The 23,297-nt window shown below is 41.3% G+C and overlaps 3 protein-coding genes across 3 annotated transcripts; 1 reads left to right on the plus strand and 2 right to left on the minus strand.

Annotated features, from left to right (window-relative positions):
* Nucleotides 1-2,549: 2,549 nt before the first annotated feature.
* On the minus strand, nt 2,550-14,457 carry LOC115054602 (uncharacterized). Its single transcript, XM_029519872.1, has 11 exons — nt 14,136-14,457; nt 12,297-12,417; nt 11,569-11,676; nt 11,424-11,460; nt 9,500-11,292; nt 9,389-9,419; nt 7,290-9,058; nt 7,132-7,180; nt 5,229-7,027; nt 4,900-4,936; nt 2,550-4,706 (listed from the first exon to the last, which is right to left on the minus strand). The coding sequence occupies exons 1-11, from the start codon at nt 14,222-14,224 to the stop codon at nt 3,181-3,183; spliced, it is 7,359 nt and encodes a 2,452-aa protein (XP_029375732.1). The 5' UTR covers nt 14,225-14,457; the 3' UTR covers nt 2,550-3,180.
* A 721-nt stretch (nt 14,458-15,178) lies between these two features.
* thap12a (THAP domain containing 12a) lies at nt 15,179-18,504 on the minus strand. The gene is made up of 5 exons (XM_029519616.1): nt 18,341-18,504; nt 17,803-17,920; nt 17,492-17,590; nt 17,356-17,392; nt 15,179-17,265 (listed from the first exon to the last, which is right to left on the minus strand). The coding sequence occupies exons 1-5, from the start codon at nt 18,424-18,426 to the stop codon at nt 15,452-15,454; spliced, it is 2,154 nt and encodes a 717-aa protein (XP_029375476.1). The 5' UTR covers nt 18,427-18,504; the 3' UTR covers nt 15,179-15,451.
* Nucleotides 18,505-19,456: 952 nt separating this feature from the next.
* LOC115054404 (cytoskeleton-associated protein 2) lies at nt 19,457-22,880 on the plus strand. Its single transcript, XM_029519634.1, has 7 exons — nt 19,457-19,499; nt 19,991-20,072; nt 20,173-20,912; nt 20,998-21,331; nt 21,422-21,482; nt 21,602-21,896; nt 22,089-22,880. The coding sequence occupies exons 2-7, from the start codon at nt 20,031-20,033 to the stop codon at nt 22,345-22,347; spliced, it is 1,731 nt and encodes a 576-aa protein (XP_029375494.1). The 5' UTR covers nt 19,457-19,499; nt 19,991-20,030; the 3' UTR covers nt 22,348-22,880.
* The last annotated feature ends 417 nt before the right edge of the window (nt 22,881-23,297 follow it).

Genomic DNA, 23,297 nt, shown 5'->3' on the forward strand with positions numbered 1-23,297 from the left:
AATTCAAGCCTTTAGATTTTGGTTGGCAGAGGCGTGAGAACACAGAGCACGCTCACAAATGATAAAAGCGTACTTCTCCACGGCTTACAAAAGCACTCTGAATTCCTCATATACGTCTGGGAAACTGATCCAGGACCAAAGAAATTGATGCTTTCGCACATGTTCATAAACAGATCTGAACACTGGCAATCAAGTTTGTGAGCGATCAGCGATCATAAATTAAATTTCATCCTTTGCGTGATGATCGGATGATCCTCCTACATACCGCAGCACTGGTTTAACACATTCACTCAACGCAGAACACGATGTGTCACTCAGTTCAAAATAGTTTAGCTTTGCAATGGCGAGTAAGTTTAAAGTGTTCTTTAAGAGTACAATCAACAAGTTGACATCAAAATAATTCAAACCAAAAGTTTTGCTCATAGTTCTGAGAAGATCTGCATTCAGGCCTGTGCTGCCAATTTTCCCTGAAAGGAAACCTTGAAATAAAATCCATTTAAGCCCTCTGTCTTCCCGTCCAGAGTGTAGTTAAATCCTGGCTGTGTATGGACATGATTACAGAGTGCCACAGGTTTTACATGAGTGCAGAACCTTGACTTCCAGCAGGAAGCCTGGTATACGGGTCAATTATGGCTATACCTTGTTTTGCTTAAAGATGGAGGATGTGTTCTTCATGCTCAAACACACAGGCTGCACCTGAGATTTAACTCTAACCATGTTCACGTCTCTGTCAGAAGAGTAAATAAATAAAACACAGCCCGTAGGAGTATTACTCTTGGCAGAAACAAATCTGGTGTGCCGTGGCCTCTATGTGAACACTGCTGTGGCCCACAGCGGAGACAGATCCGTTTGCTCAGCAGCCGAGCGGGGACACGGAGATGCTCCTTTCACAGTGAGCTGAGCACCAACAATCAGGGCTTTGTCAGTGAGGCATCTGCTGTTACAGCTCACAGGAAGAATACATGTCTCTAAAAAAGTGGGGTTATCTGTGAAAAAACCCGGGTGGCTTCATGTCAACAAACACAAAATGCATGTATGTGGTAGGGCTTTGAAAGTTGCACAATGGATTTCTTTTCAAATTTCAGGGGCGAGCAGGTCCACTCCGTCCAAAACCTACACTTACCACGGTCTTTCATTCAAACATAACGTTTTCGGCTTTTTACCAGTTTGCTGCAGAAAATAAACTAAGCAAAACAGAATAAACAAAAGCTATTTATTGCAGCTTTTAAAATAATCATAAAACCTGGACTATTAATGTCCAACAGTGGCCAAATTTTATTGATCAAATGGACGGACTCAATAAAGAAAATTAAATGACAATAGCCTTTCTTAGTGTCACTACAGAAGGTGTTACTAAAATTCCTCCCAAAGACTGAGTCACCAGATTGAAATTCATAGCAAATAATTGACAAAAAGCGCACGATCCGACAGCTGACCTATAGAATACCACTTGTTCCCAGAAATTACATATTAACCAGACCACAATTGCAACAATGGAGCCCCAAAGCAACAATTTGCATCATCCGTAAGTTCTGGCCAAACCCGTCTCTCTCACACCCCAAGCATTTCAAAGGCTAATGAACATTGAGGACAAAGAGTAACAGTAAATAATATTTATCGCATTTCTAGATAGTGTTGTGATGATATGTCATTAATCGCCCCCCCCATTAAAACCACATCCTTGTTGATCACTAAGTGAATCATCTGGGGAATTTTTATTTCATGAATCATGGCCCGAAGTAGAGGGCAGATTGCCTGTATTCAGTCAGCAATCATTAACACCGGCAGCATAGTCCTGCTAGTTCAAATGCATTGAGAGCACCATTAAAACCAACCATGCAAATATCACAGCTAATTTAGGAAATCATCTTCTTTTAAGCCTTACAAAATGAACTGGTGGCTGCCTCAAACTGTACATTCATTTCCTAACATGGTTATAACTTATAAATGTGTGAACGGTGCATTAACAGGGAGTGCCATCCCTACAGCTATTTGATTCAACTTTGAACTAAGTGTAGTTCAATGGTTTGGCACCAGTAGAAGCATTTTTAGTTGTTTTTACTTCCAAATTCATTCATCTTCTACCACTTCCAGGTCGCGAGGGGTGCTGGAGCCAATCCCAGCTCACGTTGGGTGAGGGTGGAGTACAACCTGGACAGGTCACCAGTCCATCACAGGGCCAACACACAGAGACCAACAACCACTCACACTCAGACCTGCAGACAATTTAGAGTCACTAGTTAACCCAAACATGTCTTTGGACAGTAGGAGGAAACCCACGCTGACAAGGGGTGAAGGTGCAAACTCCACACAGAAAGGCCCCAGGCCAGGAACTGAACCCACGACCTTCTTATTGTGGGGCAACAGCGCTAACCACAGTGCTGCCCTCCCAAATTCAGTCTGGTCCAAATTAAGCAAATTACAGCTTCACTGCGCCACCTTGTGTTAAACTTCAGTTCTGACTAGTCTTCACACCAAATGAATGAGTACAATGTTCATCTATCTTAAAAAGCAAAACATGAAACACAAAAACCAAAGAGCATATTTTTCAAGTATTTTATTACTTTTCTGACAAATATATATATATATGAAGGTTTTCCTATTAAGGAAACATTCTTTCAAAGATACGTTTACAGCAAATTCATTCCTGCAAAGAGACAGGAAACATGGGAAATCAGAAGACATGATCAAACTACCTATTTCTATTTGTGCCCAGGAAAGATAAGGGTGCAATTTAATAATTATAATGAATTTATGACAGCGATACAGAAGTCAAGTCTGTTCATTTTTGGTAATGATAAAAAATAGAGTTGTTTCACATGCCAATGGGACACTTTTTCTGTATCTGTATTACCATAATACATGGGTTGAATTATTAGTTTTGCATCAAGGCACACAAGCACTGATAACCATCATTGGGGCATTGCTTTTCTTGCCAAGATATTGGTCCCATTGGGCAGTACAACTGTACAAACTACAGAATAAAAAAAACATAACAATGGGTCTGGTTTGCAGGAAAACAACAAAAGGAAATTTCAAAGAATTTAGATCAACAATGTACATAGAAATATTGAGTTCAGGCTCAATTAGGACTGAGACACAATAGTTCTTAAATATGGTGGAGGTGACATCTCAACGCGATACTCAAATCTGCTAACCTTAATGGAAGACCTGTGGCTCTTACAGAGGATGGAGCTCAGTGAGGGATCTCTTTTCCTGCTGTATGAACTCCTGTAAGCTTTTTCTTCCTTGCCTGAAGTTGCTCTCCCTCCTTGAAAAAGGCAAAATGACCTGGAGTCTGAGGAGAGTCTCAATGTTACTAAAACTTCTTATCTGGGAAGTCTTGAGGGTATCAAGCACAGTAGTTGGGAGATAGCCAGCCAAGGGATCCAACCATTTCTCCTTCCATGACTTCATCTCTGAGTGAAGGGAGGCCTGATCTGGCAAGTCCTCCTTGTACAGGCGGAAAACAAGACCACTAAGAATGCTGGTTTCTACTTTGGACATTGCGTAAGGCACAATCTCCAGACACTTCAACGTATCCAAGACCTTTTCTGTAAAGAGGTCATCTATCTCTGCAAATGAGTGCTCTACAACTTTCGTGCTCAATGATTCTTTGTAAAGCTCACTCAATGGCTCTAGAAGCACTGAATGTAACATTGTGACATGGAGTTTAGAAGCCAAAGTGACAGCTTCGTCAAACCAGGCCTTGTGGTGGGTGTCAATATCATCCTTTAGTTCACCGAGGGATGCTTTCAGATTGGATAAATTATTCACAGCAAGTAGCATATCTAAGGGCTTGCCCAGAAGAGACTGGCTTAGCTTTTTAGTTACAGTCAAGACGTTTTTCTGCACAACTGTTGATAGGATGAACTCAAAGTTTCTGATTGCATTGAAGAACTGTGATGCTTGCTGCTGGTTTGAAATGCTTCCCTCCTCTTTCAGCTCATTTAAGCATAGCATGACGGCTTCGAGAATCTCTACCATCACTTCATGCATGTCATGACTCTTGTCCCAGTTCTTGATGAGTTTGTCCCTCAGCTCATTGCCCTTTCCTTCATCGTGCTGGAACATGTGAATGATCATGTTTTCCAATTTGTTCTGGCGTTCTGCATCCTCTGTGAGCCAATGTAATATTTTGCCTATGAGGACTGCCCCATCAGCAGCCTCCTCAGCAGGAGAGGACTTGGCCAGCCATACATTAAGAGACAATGCAGAGCTGACAGTTCTTACAGCCTGGGGGTATTTCTGACCTACTGCCAAACTTACAGCCCTCATCTGAGCTCCTACTTCACCCACACTCAGCGAGGCCTGCCCTCTACAGTACTCCATGTTGAGCCCCCATTTCTCAGACAGGGCAGTCTCAATAGCATCGGCAAGCACAACTGGGTCTTCACAGTAAGGGATGAAAGCCAGTGTTTCCTCACATTGGATGTCCTCTTTGTTTAGGTACCTGATGCATAAGGGGACATAGAGCTCACTGTCAATTTCAACAGCTTGCTCAGTTATAACAGTGAAGAACTGAGAGTCCCAGAGTTCCTTGAGGATCTGTTCACGTAGTTGTGGTTCGTAGAAAGACACAGCTTTTCTTGGTCCTTCCAGTATCACTTCATTATCAGCCACATTCACCTCTCCATCAGCAGGATCACCTGCTCCACTCGACGATTGCAATTCTGTTGGTACCTCTGTTTTTACTCCCACGGCCCCTGATATCAAGGAAGGAAAAAAGTCAATGACGTATATACACATTTTGTTAATGGTATGGTCTTCTCATAACCAGAACTACACACTTATATAGACAGTACAGGCCAAAAGTTTGGACACACTTTCCTATTTATTTGAATGAGAAGATGTGTCCAAACTTTTGGCCTGTACTGTAGTTATCATATATGCACTTACCACTGTCCAGCTTTAGTCTTTGCAGAGTTCCCATCACCTTAAAAATATGCAGAACAGTTGTGGTTATGTCATAGTGATTGAATTGTTTGTTAAGAGACCTCATACAACACAATGACTAAGCAAAGTATGAAGCAAACAACAGATGATGTCTTTCTTGGACATTTAATCATTATTTTCTTGATTAATAATTTTTATGGAGTCTAAAATGTCAGGAAAACCACAACAAGATGCCAGAATCCAGAGTGAAGATTTTAAAATGATTGTTTTGTCTATCGCAGAAGCTAGAGATATATCTGAAATATTTGAAAAAGGAAGCATTTTTGATTTACCTGGGATAGACATGGACGGCTCTCTACATCCACCTCCATGCACCTCTCAATGACTTCTGGTAGTCTCTGCAGTGTTGAACTATGAGAAAGGAGCAACACATGATCTGTTCTACTTCCTTTGTACAAAGTGTTTTTTAATAGATCCCTCATGGAATTCAGCGTGGTTTTCATCAGGTCACACTCCATGCTAACACTCGGCAGAACAGCCACGAGTCTAAGCAGTAAGCTGACAGTTGGGTGATTCTTTGACTCAGGATGGACTAGTGTTTCGGCGATGGATGTTGGAGGAGCAACATCCTGATATTGCTCACTCCAGACAGAAGCCCAGGCATTGATTTCCTGCTCAGCTGCTTCTGGCTCAGGAAGATCTTTCAGGTAGGGGCTGAATGGTTTGTCTGTGGAGTCTGACAAAACAGGCTGTGGATTGCAGGATGGCAGCAAAGACAGGATCGACAGTGCTTTCAAGTGACCTTCTGAAAAGCTGTACTGCATTTCATCAATGAGACTTTTGAGGAGAGGAACACTCAAATTTTCTTTGTAATATAATTCAGGAGATTCATAGTGGTTGGCTTCCTCTGAGAAGCACACGTGTTCAGGGGCTACCTTGGATGCTAGCTGGAAGGCCTGCTCAAACCAAGTGGAGTGAAAGGTGCTCACATTTTCTAGCATTTTGTTGAGTGTCTCGATGATAGAGGGGATTTTTTCCGCTTCACACAGAATGTCAGCAGGGTTTCCACAGCGGAATACAGTGCTACAGTTACGGAGAGGAGCACAAGCATTCTTCAGAATCACAAGGGTGACAATGAAATCCATATTTCTGAGAGCGGTGGAGAGAACTTGTGCATGCATGGACTGGGCACCTGTTGTGCTTGAGCTAACAGCATCCAGGCAGCTGAGAATACCCTCCAGTGTGTCGCTGAGTATGTCAAAGAAGTCCTCTCTCTTTTTCCACCTTGAGCAACATGTTTCTGGAATTTCCTCCAGGGCCTCTCTTGGCATATTTAAAAGCCCATCAACCGCCTCTGCCAACTGTCCCTCCAGACAAGGAGATTCATCAAAGAACAGCAGCAAGTCTTCTGCGATATCTAACATTTTTGCAACTGAAGGGCAAGGCACACTTCCTGCCAGCCAATGGGCAAGGCCACAAGACTCACTGGGTGTCACAACAGAGAGTGGATAACTCTTAAGGAAATCCAAAGACATTTTCTTCAGGCTTTGGTAACCTGAGCCCAAGTGCATGAATGCCTGTCCACGGCAATGAGACATTGGTAAGCCCCATTCTTCAGTGAGAATCTTTGCAAGGTTTTTTGCTTGTGTATCTATATGACAGTTTTCATCAAATGGTAAGAAACCCATGAACTCTACTTTTGGGGCAGACTCTCCCACGTACCTGACAAAAACAGGTAGATGTGTCTTGTTGGCAATTTTAACAGGTTTGTCAGTGATAAGTGAGAAGAATGGAGACTCCTGTATTTCCTTGAGTATGACATCCCTGATTCCATTTATGAGGAGGTTCACCATTTCATCATCACCTATTGAAAGAGTGCACTTGTTCTCTCTTCCAAACCAGTGGCACATGCTAAGCTCCTGGATGAAAAGCTCTCTGTCATCATCTGAAAGGTGAGAAAGACTGCTGTTCTTTTTCCCCAACAGCGCAGCCAGTCTGAATACTGTGGCCAAACTTTGGCGATTATCCCCTGTGTGACCATTCTCATCTGCTGGTTTCATGTCTTGGTCCTCTATCTTGTCAGAGGATTGTTCAATTTTGTGATCGTCTGCTTCCTCCTTGACAAAATCAACTAAAGAAATCAGGGAGAACAGAAAACACATTAACATTAATTAACTGTTATTAACTTATGAGCTGCTAAAAAAATACTGAAAAACTGTATCTCAACAATCATACCTTCCATATTATTTTCAGAGTTTCTGTTGAAGCTTTTGGATTCCTTGTCCTGTATATGAAGGTAAATAAAAATTAGTCATTCTGAATGATATAAAGGGTAGATGAACAAAGTAGAAATAGAACACTTAAATTAATAATAGTAAAAGAAAGGCACATACCAGACAGATACCCTCCAAAGCTTGTGGAGTAACCTTTAAACATTGGGTGACCATGCGGTCCAGGTCTCTGCTGAAGTCTGTGCCCACCTGCAGCATAGCCAAGCATGAGGACCTGTCCTTAGGACTTGTATTTCTCAGGTACTCTTGGAATTTCTTGTGACGCATTACAACACCACAGTCCTCCAGCACTGTACTAGGAAGTACGGACATAATCCTCAGCAGTGCATTGATATTCCCAAAGTACTGCATTAGTGGCAGGCGAAGTGTGTGAAATATGGAGTTTGGGATGGTAACGGATGCCACTTTGGTTTTCCAGGTTACCCTCCAACAGCATAGCTCTGTGAAGAAGTTGTCAGCATCGGGAAGATCGCTGCTGTAGAGAGGAGGCTTTGACTTCAAACTCTCAAACATGTAGCTCACCGTGACTGAGCTCGGAATCAAGGAGAGGAAGTTGAGGGCTTCTTTGTGGTCTTCTGAAAAATGATCCTTCACTGCGTTGATGAGATTATCTACTAGGGGCACACTTAAGCCATCTTTGTAAGACCCAACAGGTTTCATCATGCTTTCCCTTTGTGCAGAGTTTTCTGGCACTTCGGTCTGCACCCTTAAACTCTGTGCCATTGCACACGCCTCGTCAAACCAGTTCTGGTGAAACACCTTCATATTCGTCTTCACTCGGTTCAGAGTGGCCACAATACCACCAATTTGACAAAGCTGGGATGCTGCACTGAAGTGGTCTTTCTGGAGACATGCACTCAGCTCCCTAGTGAAAGAGGATGCGTTCTTCAAGATCACCATGGCAATGATGAAATCAAATTCCACCACTTTGCAGAGAAGTGACCCGGCTTGTTCAGACACAAAAGGTTTCCATCTCTGTGGGTTGTTTTTGATTTTCTCAAGACATTCGACAAGTGGCTCCAGCATCTGTACAAACACCTCGTACGAGTCGTGCTTCTCTTGCCACAGTGAACAGAACTTCCCTTGTAACTCTTGCACCTTTTCATAGCTCTCTCTAAGACCAAAAGCTATCACATGGTCAAGCTGTTTCTCCAAAGTAGCACTGCTACCGAAAAACATCAAAACCTCCTCAAATATGTCCAAGGCTCTTTTAACAGCAGGCACTGGGATGGATTTTGACCACCATGTGTTGAAAGAGTAGGAAGAGCAGTGTGTGCTAATGGCAAGAGGATATTTCTCCTGAACTTTGCAGGCAAAGGCTTTCAGCTTGTAGGAGACGTCACCAGAGCCTAGGTATGCTTGACCTCTGCAGTTGTTCAAATCAAGATGCCATTCGATGGTAACTATTTCCAGGAGACGCTGTACCATGGCATCACAATCAAGATCTGCCTCGAGGAATCCCATCAGCTCCAGTCGCATGACATCAAAACTGTCAACAAACCTCAGGAAAAGTGGAAGATGATCCATCTCCCCCATTTTCACAACACGGTCAATGAACAGAGAAAAGAATGAACTCCCCACTTCAGTGAGGATTCCCTCCCTGACAGCATTCTCACACACTGTGAGAACTTCTTTCATTTCAGATTTTGTCACATACTCAACCTCTCCATCCTGAGCAGGAGGGATGTCACTTTGCAGCCTACATTGACTGCTATATGCAGCAGTCACTGCAGCCTGTAAGGCAGATTTAAGAGCTTCTCTATCAGTCTCTGCACATTTCATCTCCACAAGCCTTTCAGCGTCCATCTCCAAGTTTATGATTTGTAATTCCTCTTCTGTGTCTTTTTCAGCATGGTTTCCATGGGCTGCCACTGCAAAGTAAAGTGTGAATGGTTGTGTAAGAAGAGCTTACTTCATCTTGCCAGATACTAAGGGACAGACTGCCGTAGACATTGAAGTGTAACAAAAATGTTCTTATTCATAAAAGTTATTCAACTAGTTCAAAACATTTCCCTCACACATTTTAACTTTAAACCTTTAAGAACAGTAATGCCTTTATTAATTAACCTTTCCAGTTGTATTTTGGGAACATCACTTCCTGAATAGTTTATTTTTGATTAATTGGCTGGACCAGCTTTGTCTGTAACTACCAGCTGCTGCATGTTGATTTCGCTTACAAGCAATAATAAAAAATCTCTCACCTTTGGGAATCTTCTCTTTAGTGTCATCATCCTGTAACAAACAAATAGTCCAGTTACCTTAAAGTGAGCAATGAAATTTCAAATAAATTGTGCTTGTGAAAATCTACACACCGTTTGTAGCAACTGCAAGATGTCTGGATGCTTTTGAACATATGACTCCACCATTTGTTCAACACTGAAGTGCACATCTTGGTTCACATAGACATATGCCATGCTGCACTGTCTTTGGTCCACTGGTGTGGCTCTCAGGTAGGAGTGGCACCGCTCCAGTACCATATGGTATTGACCATACACGTCAGCCTCTGCATTTACACATGGAACAGTGCCCAAGACCCTCAGCAAGCTTTGCACATTTGGGTAAAACCCAATGTCTGGAATCTTGAGTGTAGCAAACACAGTAGTTGGTAGGATTCTGCGTTTGCTTGCATGCCTCCATTTCACTTCCCAACAACCCAGCTCTTCATAGAATGTATCAGGCCTTGCAAGGTTGTTCAAGTTCGCGTCTGCTACTTTATCCCTGCGAATGCTGAAATTGTGGTCTGCCATGTAAGATGGCACTAATGAGAGCCAGCGGAGAATCCTCACCATCTCAGTGCTGAACACCCTCTTCACTTCTGCAACAAGATACTGCAAGACAGGCCGGCTCAGAGTTTCTCTGTAAAAGTCCTCTAGTGGTGTTTCGCTTGTGTTTCCTTGGTCAATCTCTGGCTTTGTGACTTCCACTCCCAGCTTCTTGGCTCGACCAACTGCATCTGAAAACCATTTTCTGTGGAATATTGCAAGCTCCTGTTGATATTTGTTTACCAGCTTTAAGGCATTTGAAATTGTGTACTGCAAGGTACTGCTGATGCTAATTATTCCCCTGAGACTTGAGTTGAGTATGCTCACACAACAAAGTGTGTTCTTCAGAACAACAAGTGTGATGATGAAATTGAAATTCTTCAAAACTGGCTTGAGTTTGGCCATCTGTTCAGCAGTGTCTTCATCTACCTTTGAAATCATCTCATTGATGCAGTTCAAGAATGGCTCCAGAATATCTAACATAGTCTGGAAGGCATCAGTGCTATATTCCCAATTCCCACTGACTGCTGCTTTGATCCTGTCCACTTCCCCTCTTAGATGGCCATATGTCATCTGGATATTTCCCTCCAATCGTTTGGACAGCTCCGGGTTTCTCCTGAGTAACGAGGCCACCTCCTCTACACTGTCTGCTGCCTTTTGGATGGTGGGCACAGGCATGCAGCGAATGATCCATATGTTGAAGGCATATGGGTCACTTGGTGACAAAACCACTTGTGGAAACTCCTGAAGAACCCTGCATGTAAGGTCTCGCATTTTCTGGCACATACTCCCTGTTACCAGATAGGTAAGTCCTCTGCAGTGCTCCATCCTCAGTCCCCACTTGTTTCTCAATTCAGAGAGAAGCATGTAAAACAGATTCTCTGCATCTATGTCACATGGTAGGAACCCAATGAGGTGCTTTTGTGGGAAGCCTGCTACTGTGACAGACCTAATGAAAACTGGGATCTGCTCCTTTCCCTCTATGGTAGTCACATCTTGAAGCAGAATGGAGAAGAATCGTGCCTGTCTCAGGCTGTTCTGGATCTCCTCTCGCATGAGGTCTTCACTGAACTGGAGGATTTCTTTCTTGTCAATTTTCTCCACACAGATGCGATTGAGAGCTTGTTGACCCCTGGCACCTCCAATTGGCTCATCAGCATTAATGTTTGCCCCATTGATGCTAAATCCAGTCAGTGCCAGGATTTCTTTAAAATACACTTTTAAAGTCTCTTTTGCTTTAGAGCTGGGCTCATCTTCTTGTGGCTGGCCATCTGTTTGCAGTTCAGGCAATGAACTATTCTCTCCAGAAAATTCTTCAGTCACGTCAACTGTTACTGTGTTCTCTGAATGAAAGAGGGAGATGATTTGCAATAATGCAATGACAAAAATCAACAAAAGAATACAAATGTTAATACAGACTAAAATTAAAGAATGTTTTATAATATGTTAGGATGAATTTAGGCAGTCACATTACCTTTTGTTTTCTTCACAGAAGTAGGTTCCTCTTCTGACTATGAAGATGAAAAGCATGATTAAATGTTTGCATCTTTTTATCTGATGAAGAATGCGGCCATTTGCACCAATTAATTTGCAATCATTTTAAACATAGAAACACTTACAGGATCTCTAGCACGTTTCCTGGTATAAGTTGATTGATTATTCGCAGGAGTTGGAAAGTCAAATATTGTTGGAACAGCATCTTGCCTTAAGACACAACTGGAGGCACTCTGGAAAAAGAAGGAGATTAGTATTTATGCTATGCCTAGAATTATTAAAATGAGGACATCTAACTATATTATATTACAAACCATATTTTAGCTGATAATTGTAATGACTTGATTTCAAAAACAATTTACACTGTCCCGTTTTCCCCAAGATATCTGGCAGGTATCTTAAAGTGGCTTAAGAAAATATTTGGATCTGTTTACTTTTAATTTTGATACATTTAAAATTAACTCAACACAATGGAATGTATGAGAGTGAAGTCTGTTTATTTGTTAAATTTATTCTTTGGTTTTGGGGTTGATACACTGTATAAACTGAGTGTTCTAACAACTCAACATTGTCGCTACAGTTTCATTGGAATACATCATTTATTTATTGCACTTGTCACTTATTTTTATGTATTTAAACATTATTAGCTTCAAAAAGGATAGGATTAATCCTATTAAAGTGTCCAGCTGTGACTGAAACTGCAAACTCAGGTTGGACAGAAAACTTGGAAAATAACCTTAGAACTGTTGAGGATTTGATTAGCCTATAGAATTGACTCACTAGGAACAGCCCAGTATGACAAATAGTCCTCTACTCTAACATGCAAAGGGATGATGAGTGATGCGTGTCTTACCTTATGAGAGATCATAGAGGGCTCAAAGTGCTTTGCACAAAGACTGTACAACTTGTGCAATTGCTCTGGAGGCTCCGACAACAAATCTTGCCGACGACAGTTGTTCAGCCATTGTTTGCAGCTAAAAAATAAGAGAGGGTGGGGCATAAATTGTGAGGATCACAACAATGAACTTACTAATATGAATGAATTAAAATAGGCATTTGGCAAAATGTGTAAACATTATCCACTGTACTCTAAATAAATTAAATTGTGACTTGACAAAAATCCACGATCAGAGCTCTCAATGGTTTGAGTACTCCAAAGTGAAAGCAGTTCTCTGTGATGTAAACTGTTCACTCTGTTGCACTGATATAACAATGATAAGCATGCTGACACTTGATATTAATATCAGCTTTAGACGTATTTATTAGAGATAGACTTCTTACTTGGGCTGGTTAACCAGGTTATAACACTTGGGAGGGGCACTGTTTGTAACAAAAAGTATAGCTACAATATTTAATGAATCATTATTAAGGGGTGACCTCATTCTCTTATCTTAATCCATTCAATATGCTGATTGTGTGAAACAGAACTTAAGGTACATAAGGTACACAAATACTATGATTTGACCTTGGTTCAAACCATTGCTAACTAACACATTGCTAACTAACACTGAGCTAAAAATGTCAGTTATGTTAAAGGACTTCATCACTGAGCAAATGTAAGACCAAGATATTTAAGACAAAAATATAATCAATTCACAACTCTGGAGTTGAAATATGGCGTTATGGGGTCGTGTCTGAAACATTTAGCTTTATTTGAAAATCTGACAGGTACACCTGATTGACACAGATCTCGCTCTGGTTAGCTGGGTGTTCACTGTGATAAGACAGTGGAAAGCATTTACAGCCCTCTTTTTCATTTTCCTCATCTCTCTCTCTGTGAACCTCTAGGCAGAGAACAAGCCTGGGATGAAATGTCCAATGGCAAATGAAATTTCGTTGGCCAAATCAAAGACAATATTAGGTGTATAGCCGTTTAAAAAAATTCAAGCACGTGGCTCCAAAGAAACAACTCTAACTCATATCAGGGCTGGGCTTTCAATAGAACCAGACCCCGTGATGTATTCAGAGGGAGTCTTTCCTCTGCCTTAGAGGTTACATTTCCTGTTCAGATTATTTTTATTCAATTAGATATTTAAGCCAAACAGTGTGTCTGTGGTTATGTAACATGACCGGGATCTCTGAGTGAAACGAACAGCACCATACATGAGGCAGCAACAGGGTAAAGGGAGGCGCTAGACCGCTTTTTATTCATACGGGCATCACCTGTTAAATCGATGGAAATATAGTTTCACCTCATCTTACTCGCAGCGAGCTGCTTTGCAGCGTAAATGTTGAAATCAGTCAGTTTGGTGGGGTAAAGGGAACGATAAAAAAAAGCTCCATTGATGAGCGGAATTTTATTTTTCCCGAGCTAACGTCAGTCCCTAACGTTACACATCGCTGAGACGGTAGGTGTCGTGTACCGATGGCGATTTAAATTACAGCACAAAAAGTTTTTAAGTATGGTTTCTCTTGGGTTTGAGAAATGACTGGACACAAAGATAAATTGATGGAGTCAATATCACACGCCAGTGTCCGTCTTCGACCCTAAATGAGTGAACGGAGTCTATTTCACACCATTTTTTCTTTGAAGAGTAACTAGTCTGCGCCATTTTCGACAGACTTGTGTCACTGTTAGCCTACATGATGTTAAGCTAACGCTACAGCTAACTGTGGATAGCTAACACATTCATTGTGCATGCACGGTGGCTCGTTTTAACCCACGGCTGGAACAAATAAGTACATCTCTTACCGCTCCGCGTCCACAGGGAAGCTGAAAAGTGAAGTGGTTGAATCCCCTTGCTGGTAATCACAGCTCGGCGCGGCGCAGCAGTCAGTCATTTTGGACTGCAATTTAGCTAGCTTAGCTGACGGTTGCAAGCTGGCAAGCCTACTATGAGCAAACCTAGAGCAGAGTCTACAGAGTCATGCCCCGGGTACAACCTGCAGCTTATACAGTTAGGTCTCGGTGCTGGCTTCGTTTACTGCCTCTTTGGAAAATTAAGAACCCACTAGTTCCATGCTTTCAAAAGTTGATGTTGCCTGATGAGCCAAGAGTCGCCGAAAGCGTGTTATCTCACCAAACAGGAACTACACCGTGCAGTAGGAAATTGTCCCCGGCAGAGGGCAGAGTGGCCCCGCCGGGCCCGACCAAAGAGTCTCCCCGTCAAGATAACTTCCATCCCATCCCAGACGAACAAAGCGGGGAAAAGCACCAGATCTCCCACACCAACTCCTAATTCCAGACGTAAACGGACAAACCAGTTACCATAAAAACTGTGACAACCGGTGCATTGTTCTTTTTACTCTGAATTTGGTATGGCTGTGGCTGAAAGGAATTTTTATTTGTCCACTGCTCCAAACAGTGTACATATGCCAAATATTTATTCTACTGTTCAATAATTAAAATGTAACTCTATGCTGGAAATCTGACTCAAAGAGCAGACAGTGACTCAGCTGTTTGGCCCACAAGCATACACTTAATTCAGATACATAAACAAGAGCAAGCAGGATTCTGAAAAATGCATGGACAGGGCAACCTTTCAGGAGGTTCTGACACTATTACAATGATTTGGGGCACAGTGGTCCCTGTAGCAAATTAGTTTAATTCCTACATCTTCTACTGTATTTCAAAAATCTTTTTCATAGATTAGCTTGGTTCGGATTAGGTTAGAATGATGCTCACAAAAGGTTATTAACCAAAAAAGCTTGCGTTGCTTTATTTACATGTACAATGACGGTCCCATGGTCGATCCCCTTAATCAATGTATTCTGGGAGAAAATGCATGCATCAGGCTTAGCACAAGCAAATTTTAATCAAATGTGTAAGAGTATTGACACTTATTGGTTTGACAGAAAATACAAAAAAATAAAATAAATCTGATGTCTACGTGACACTTAGTACAGCGTTGACTTCTTTTACAGTTTCAGTTTGATCACAAAACACTTCAGTAAGAGAGCTAGGGAATAGACAAGATACACAGGATCAAGATAACACAATCTGCACACAACTATTTAACAACAGTGGATAATCTGGAGGCCTGGTTACTATGTCACAAGTGTCTTGACTCACTCTCTGCTGTCAGGGTATGTATTCATGTAGACCTCTACCATTGAATCCAGATCATACTTGACATCATAGTTTATGTTCAGGAGAGCAAAACTTTTTGCTTTGCATTTGTCTGCTGTGTTCTCCATGTACATCTTGAAGCGCTTATAAGCCACGTTGCAGCTGTCCTCCAGAGCCAAAGTAGGCAGGATCGCAGTCAGTCTCAGGACTGCAAGCACGTTGGGGAAAAACTTCAGGTCGGCTTGCTGTAGAGTTTCATGGAGATCAGAAGGAAAAGTTTCACCTTTGCCTTTTTTGCTCCATTTAACCCACCAACAGTGTAATTCGGCAGAAAGGGTTCCTGCATTGGGGATGTAATCTTTAAACGCCTGTACACTCTCCTCTTCAGGTTCAGTTGACTTATTCTGCTCTATAACAGCAGGGACCAGAGACAGACATCTCAGAAACTTCAAGTGGTCCTCACTGAAGAGCTCATTCATTTCTTCCATGATGTGGTTTATCACAGGAACAGACAAGTGGTTTTTGTAGTAACTATCTGGTTGAATGTTTCCAGATTCTGAGTGATGCTTCCTCAAGAATGACCGAGGAACCTTAACTGAGATCTCCATCACAGTTGCTAGGTTAACTGCTTCATCATTCCAGAACTCATGATACACGTCAATGTTGTCAGAAACTTCCTTCAGTGAGTGCAATACAGCTTTTAAACTTGCTGCAGCAAAATGGGCTTCTGGTGCTTTTCCTTGCACATTCTTCCCAAAGGCACGAGTAAGTGTCATTATGTTTTTCAACACAACCAAGGCCATGATGAACTCAAAATCAACTAGTGCTTTTGAAATCTCTAGGGCGTTGTGTGTGACTTGATCATTCCATCTCATGTCTTCATTGTCGTGCACGCTGTCCACACAAAGTAGAAGTGCCTCCAGAATGTCAGCTGCCACTTCAAATGCATCATCTTGTCTGGTCCAGTTCGTACGACAGATCTCTTTCAGCTCATTGGCTTTCTGCTCTTTGTCTGGGTAGAAAATCGTAATAGCATGCTCCAACTCTAATTGCAGTTCTTTGGATTGACTAAAGAATGACTCAATCTTATTCAAAGTGGCCATGACGAGCTGAACCCCTGACAGAGTCATTCCACTGGCCAGTGACACATTCAGTGTACGAGTAGATCTCAATGTGAGGACTGCCTGTGGATACCTCTCAATCAGTTTAGCAGAAAATGTTTTTATTTTACTAAAATGTGTCCCAGTGCAGGAGTGGGCTTGACCTCTACACTTTTCCATATCCAAACCCCATCCTTCAGTCATTTCAGACAGCAGTTTCTGTGCCAGGACGTCTCCATCTCCTTCAAAGCACAGGAATCCAAAAAACCTCTCCTGTGGACAGTTAGACTGATCAACAAATCGGACAAAGACAGGAAGGTACCACTCTCCTGAGATCTTTACCAAATCATCAGTGAGTAATGAGAAGAAGCTGTTTTGTTGAACTTCCTCCACTAGCTTACTGCGGATGCACTTCTCACAGGCCTCGATCAACTGACAGAGTTGAGCTGAGGAGCAGCACTCCTGATTCACATCGTACCTCTTCTTTAGGACTTCATCTCCAGAATTCATACGATAATCTAACAATGTCTGAAAGTTGCTTTCACGAAGATCATCCTGTTTTCTGTCACTAGGTCCAGTAGGAGGAATATTTTGCTCTCCCAGCAGCACCAGAACTTCAAATAAAGACTTGAGATACTGCTTGTATTCATCTTCCTCTGGGACAGCTGTCTGGGCATCTGCATGAACCGTGTTTGCTTGAGTTTTCTTCATTTCTAAAAGGAAAAGGAAATCATTTGCAAGACAGAAACCAAGTCAGTCATTCATCTTATACCAAATTTGTGTGTGTTGTTATTTCTACTTACTTTTCCTCCCTCTGTTTTCTGTTTCGTCGTCTTTGGTCTACAAAAATAAAGACATGAGACAACTTAATCCTGCAAACTGCAGAATTCAAATTATTTTTCCCCATTTTAAACTACTGAACCACAACTCTTCACCCACCATCTCCCTGTTGCGTTTCACCTGTCCGTTTTGACTTTGGCTTTGCGTTTCAAAGATAGTTGGCATTGCATCACCTTTCAACAGTGTTCGCTGAGCATCCTGGAAGGAGAAAAAACAAACAAGTTAATTTTATAGCCCAATACAGAACTGCATCAAGAATATTAGCCTACTGTGTTAAACATGTATTTAACGCAAGCATGTATTCAATTGTTGGGAAAATAATGTAGAAGACTAAAGACAAAGCAGTTACATTAAAAATCTTCAACGATCTTCAGTTCCATCATCCTCTGCAACTTGAAAATGTAACTTACACTCTCAATCATCGATGCTTCAAAATGCTTCCCACACACTCTGTAGTATTTGTGAAGCTGCTCTGGTGTTTTGTCTATTAGCTCCGTCCTCTGGCATTTTTCAACCCATTTCTTCGATCTGAAAGGACAGGTCAAACCAAAGTGATATGCTTAAGGCAACAGAAATGTTGGTCACTTACATAGGTTAGGAATGACTTGAATGTCTCTGACTCACGAGGATTTTAATGTTATGAATATTTAACATTTGATGGATATCAAAAGTATAACACAGGAACAAGAAGCCAAGTAGTCTAACGTCCATACATTTAAGAAAACAATGATACGTGAACATTTGAGACCTAAGAATAAAGTTTTGCACGTAGAAAAGGAAATGGCTTTGAACGTGTGAAACGCTGGTCTGCAGGGCAATACATGGACTGAACCAAAGAGATATTCCTGCTGATTTGTGTATTGCTTCAACACACGCTATCTCATTTACAAATAACACGCGAAGCATGACAGCCATCGTCCTGTTAGCTTTAGCTTTGGTGTTACTTACCTTTCCGGATCATGAGGAAACCTGAAGAGCGGGTGAGACTCAGATTTGCTGCTAGTGCAATTCGGCACCGCGCAGTGATTCTGCATTGTAAGTGAGTGTAAAAAACTTTGTTTTGTAAAGATCTGTGAGGTCCCCTTGATGGTAGCTAACTTAGCTTTCAAGCAGTCACAAACATGACTTCCGATTGGTGATTTCAAAATAAAACGCATGACAGCATTTGATGGATGATTGCAAATTGTGAAACGCACAACATAAAAACAAAAATAAAGTGCATTTACAAAAGTGATGAAGTTAATGGGATTTTACTATTAATATACAAAATTAAAAAATATATATGCCAACTCGATCAAGTCGAAGTCCACAGTCCGTGTAAAATCTCAATCGCTTAATTTGTCCTCGTATCTTTGATACATTTATTCATAAATGTCAGGCATAAAAATAAAACAAATAAATAAATAATAAAACTTTCACTTTGTGGCCAGCCTTTTGATCTTATTTTGAAGGCTAACTGCCTTGTACAAACAATTTTGGAGGATTTAACGTGCCGCCAATGCGCGGGCGCGTTCCCATAATCCTCAGCGGTCTTTTCATTCAAAGCCTAACTGAAAACATGTTGTGACATGTTGCAAACATGTCATAACATGTAAATAAATGCCAATTATATTCAGGCCATCTTATAACAATCATGAGTCACGTTGCGACTGTGAATTAATTATTTGCATGGATGTAGTCCCTGAAGATGTAATTGATCTTTGTGTTACCTGTAATAGTGTCTTATAAAAAGTGTTTCTGTTAATCTAATGTCTTCAATGAAAATTGTGACCTCCTTTTCCATCCAGTTTTTTTTTTTTTTTTAACCTTTATTTTACTGTTTCTGCTCTAACGCTTAGGGCGTAGCTGCTGCTGTGGACCGGTAACAGTGGAATCTTATTTGGGTTCAAACATTTGAAAGGAAGGGGATGCAATGGTGAGGCTCGTCTTCTCCAATTCGCGTTCTAAGTCAGGGCAGATTCTATTGGTTAATTTTTGTCTCTCGCGATACTACAATGACCAATTGGAGCGCGGCAGCTCCAACTCAAATCCACTGTGTTTTTCCTGGGAGATGCAAACGGCGTGTTCAGCTCTGGAGGTGGAGGGGCTTTCTTCTTACACCGTCGGGGTAAGCTGCTGATATAATGTGTGCTGTTCGCTGAGCTTCTATATATCACAGGCTTAGTTATAGCCAGGGCACTGGGGTAAAATTACTGCTAATGCTTCATACCCGCAGCATAACTGTTTTTTTTTTTTCTACGCTTGGTGTCAACTGACGTTAGCTTATGAGCTCAAAAAAAGGAAGAAAAAAAAAAACAAAACAAAGCAAAAACGTTCGGCTTCATCACTGAATGTGTCCAATTCACCACTAATTTCTTTGTTTTTCAATAACCATGCTGTGACCAATTACTTGATGTATGCAATGTCGGACGGGGTAGATGTAGTTGGATGTTTTTTTTTTTTTTCATGGAAACAACTATTACCTGTTATGAAATCTCAAGGTTTTGCTAACTGTGTGGCACCTTTGGGTTGAGTATCAGAGTAACCCAGACATGCTTAGTTCTGTCATGACCTATTTTATTCATCTGTATGATTTGATCATATTTGTTCACGTTCCAGAAATCTCCATTGATTAAACCATTTTTTTTGACACCTCACTATGGATGCCACGGTTTCAAGAAGAAACCATATCAAAAAGAAAGTAAGTTTAGGCTCATGAACATTACATGAAATGCTTTTAATGTTGCACTGAAGCCAAGTGAAGTTTGAACACAATGGTCTTATTGTTTTATTCATATCAGGGAAACAAGGAGAATACTCACCCTGCAGATCGAAGCAAGCCCTTCATCAAAAGGGATAAAGCATGTGCTGCTCCATTTCACCTTAAAGGCAATGAAAAAGAAGAGAAGCTGGCAAAAAGCTGTCCTCTTAAAGCTAAGGCCAAAGATCCTCACACAAAGTCATCATCTGATGGTGGAACACTGGTAAGGACAGTGCTGAAGTATGGAAGAGGAGCTACCACTGCTTCAAATGTCACACAGCAACAAACCTATAGTCAGGCCTTCCAAACAGAACAGGCTCTGAAACACAAAAAAATGGTTGCAGATGCTCCAAAGCCACCAACTGCTGTGCCTACATCCAAACATGCTCTTGGCATGTACAAAGGCAAGGTTATACAGTCAAAAATTGGATCTATTTGGAAGTCAAGTGCGAGCTTGGACCAGGAAGGCTGCAAACTGTCAGCACCCAAAGCAACAAAACCCAAGTCCATATCTGTTGCTGACCCACCTAGACCCCCGACAAGATCCAAGGCAGTAGGACCCAAACCTGCTGTCAGAAGCCGTCCTCCTTTTGGGTCCTACTCTGCTCGCCCTGCTCCCAGTGCCGGTTCCAGAAACACTACCGTGGCTCCTACCAGAGCAAGTGTGACGCAGAACTCAAAGCCAAAGGTTTCAGTCACGGACAAGAAGGTCAATAAGCTCTCTGTTTCCAGCACCCTCAGCCAGTACAGAACTACCATGGAAACTGCAGAGGAGAGACGGTAACATTTTTGTTCCTCTTTGTACACACATTTTGATGTCCCATTTCAACATTAAACGTTTAATGTTTTTGTGATCTGCCTGCAGAGCTAAACTGGCTGCATGGCAGATTTCCAAGGGCAAAACCTTCAAGAGACCAGCCATGACAACACTACCCCAAAAAAACAAAGTCTCAAAAGCTGAGGCTGATCTCAAATCCCAGTTTCGCATGGATCTTCAGCCTGCCACACAGTGCAAATCTGAATCCAGTGGGGAAGCACATAAGCCAGACTCTGCTGCCGTTCCTTCTAACTGTGTAGACACACAGGTAGCAGAGATAGCAACTTGCGACCAAACTCCAGCAATCATGAACACCACCCTGGACCTGCTTGACAACTCAGATTCACTTCTGCCTGTTGTCCCACAGGACAGAATAGATGATGTAAGGAAACGGAGTTACTGCGTCTGCTTTTGCTGCATTAAAATATTATCTTTCTTTAATTAAAACAGGCCCTTTTTGTTTATTTTGCAGGTTGTTGTGAACTTGTGTGATGCATTAGAGGCCATGTCTACACCCTCAAGATGCAATGATGGTAAGTTCAGCTGTGTGCAGGGTTCCCCCCCATTTCTGTTCTGAAAGTGAATAGAAATCCTCACTGTTGCACTCCATGCAGATGCCTCCTGCTGAGCTTGTCACTTTTGCCTCCATAAGAACTCTCACAGGTGTCAAATGAGTGTGGCGTTGAAATGAAGGATGAACAGGAGACTGAATGTACAAAAGAGGTGGAGAATGAAATTCTGCAGGATGTCTGTGAGCAGCTGAAGGTTGAGCAAGTGAAGGATGAAAGAGAAGAAAGTGAAGACAAAGTGGAGACAGATGATGATGATGATGATGATGATGATGATGAAGAAGAAGTAAAAAGTGATGATGTGATGGAGACTACACCAACCATGAGGGATGCTTCTGTTGTAAAATACAGCGTGAGGACGACTCCATACCTGCAAAGGTGAGGATATGCTATTGCCTAATTTAAATTTTTATCTAAATTAGGCAATGCAGCAGCTATTAAATTATTCTGCCATTAATTTAATAGCCAATAACTGATTTTTATTTTTTCACATATAATAGTATCTTTTTTTTTTTTTTTTTTTTTTTTTTGGGTGCGGTGGCTGTTTATCCTTCAAACACTTGTGTACAGTGTCAAGAAGACAATCCAAGGTGAGACCAGTGCATCCCAGAGAAAGAGCAACATCAAAGATCTGAAGTTTCTGACCCCAGTCCGCCGTTCCTGCCGCATCCAGCGCAAATCCTCCCATCTGCCAGCTATGTTGATCGATCATGATCCTTGTGTATCCTCATTGGCTGAGCTGGTGAAGCTTGATGATGACCCTAATGCATATATTTATAGAAAAAACCCTGCACTTCTAGATGATTTGCCAGATCACAGCAGTCTGTGAGATGCAGTGTGCATCCCTACAGAAATAAATGGCAAAGGATGTAATGGACAGTTTTATTAATGTTACTATTTTTTTTTTTTTTTTGTTCTGTTGAAAGAAATTTAACTGCCATTTTAATTATTATTATATTGGTGGGAGGATGTATAGTTCCTGTCTGATTTCATACATAAAATTATATACACTTTATCCTCAACTGTTAATCTTTTTTTCAAGTGTATTTTTATTAGTTTTGTTTGCAAGTTACATTAAGTCAAACAAGACATCATTACATTCAAAAAACAGCAAACCTTTCTCCCTATTCTCCCTTCCCTGTCCCCCTCACTAAAAAAGTAAAACACTAAAAATATAAGAACAAACGTGAATAAATCATATACAGCTAAATAGACAAAAAGGGTTAGGGTTAGGGTTACTAACGCATACTATTAACATTTATAACACTGAAGGGTGCCTCTCATGATGCCACATATTTTACCCCCTCAAAGCCTCTTCAACAGTTTCCAACATCATGTCATGTGTTTAAAAAAAAAAAAAAAGTATAAAGGGTCTCCAGATGTCATCAAAAATATGTTGTCTCTGTCTAATGATATGTTTTTGTTTTTTTTCTCCCATTATCATATTTGATACCATCTCTCTGATCCTTCTTCCAATTCTTGGTGCATGAATGTTTTTCCACTTGAGGGAAATGGGGCATTTGGCCTCCAATATACACATATCTACAAATCTAGCTTCTTTACTTTGTAGGTGTGGGGTAGTTAGATATATACCCAGAAGAATAAAGCTTCAGGTCAAATGGTAACTTCTTAGCCAATATTTTATCGCCCATGTTAGTAATACCTTGCCAGAAGGACTTCACTTTCATACATTCCCATATGCAGTGGTATAACGCTCATTTTGCTTCATTGCACTGAATACATGTATCAGGAATGTCATTATTAAACTTGTGTAATTTG

The sequence above is a fragment of the Echeneis naucrates genome, chromosome 14 (assembly GCF_900963305.1).
Source record: "Echeneis naucrates chromosome 14, fEcheNa1.1, whole genome shotgun sequence".
In the NCBI taxonomy this organism is placed as follows: Eukaryota; Metazoa; Chordata; class Actinopteri; order Carangiformes; family Echeneidae; genus Echeneis; species Echeneis naucrates.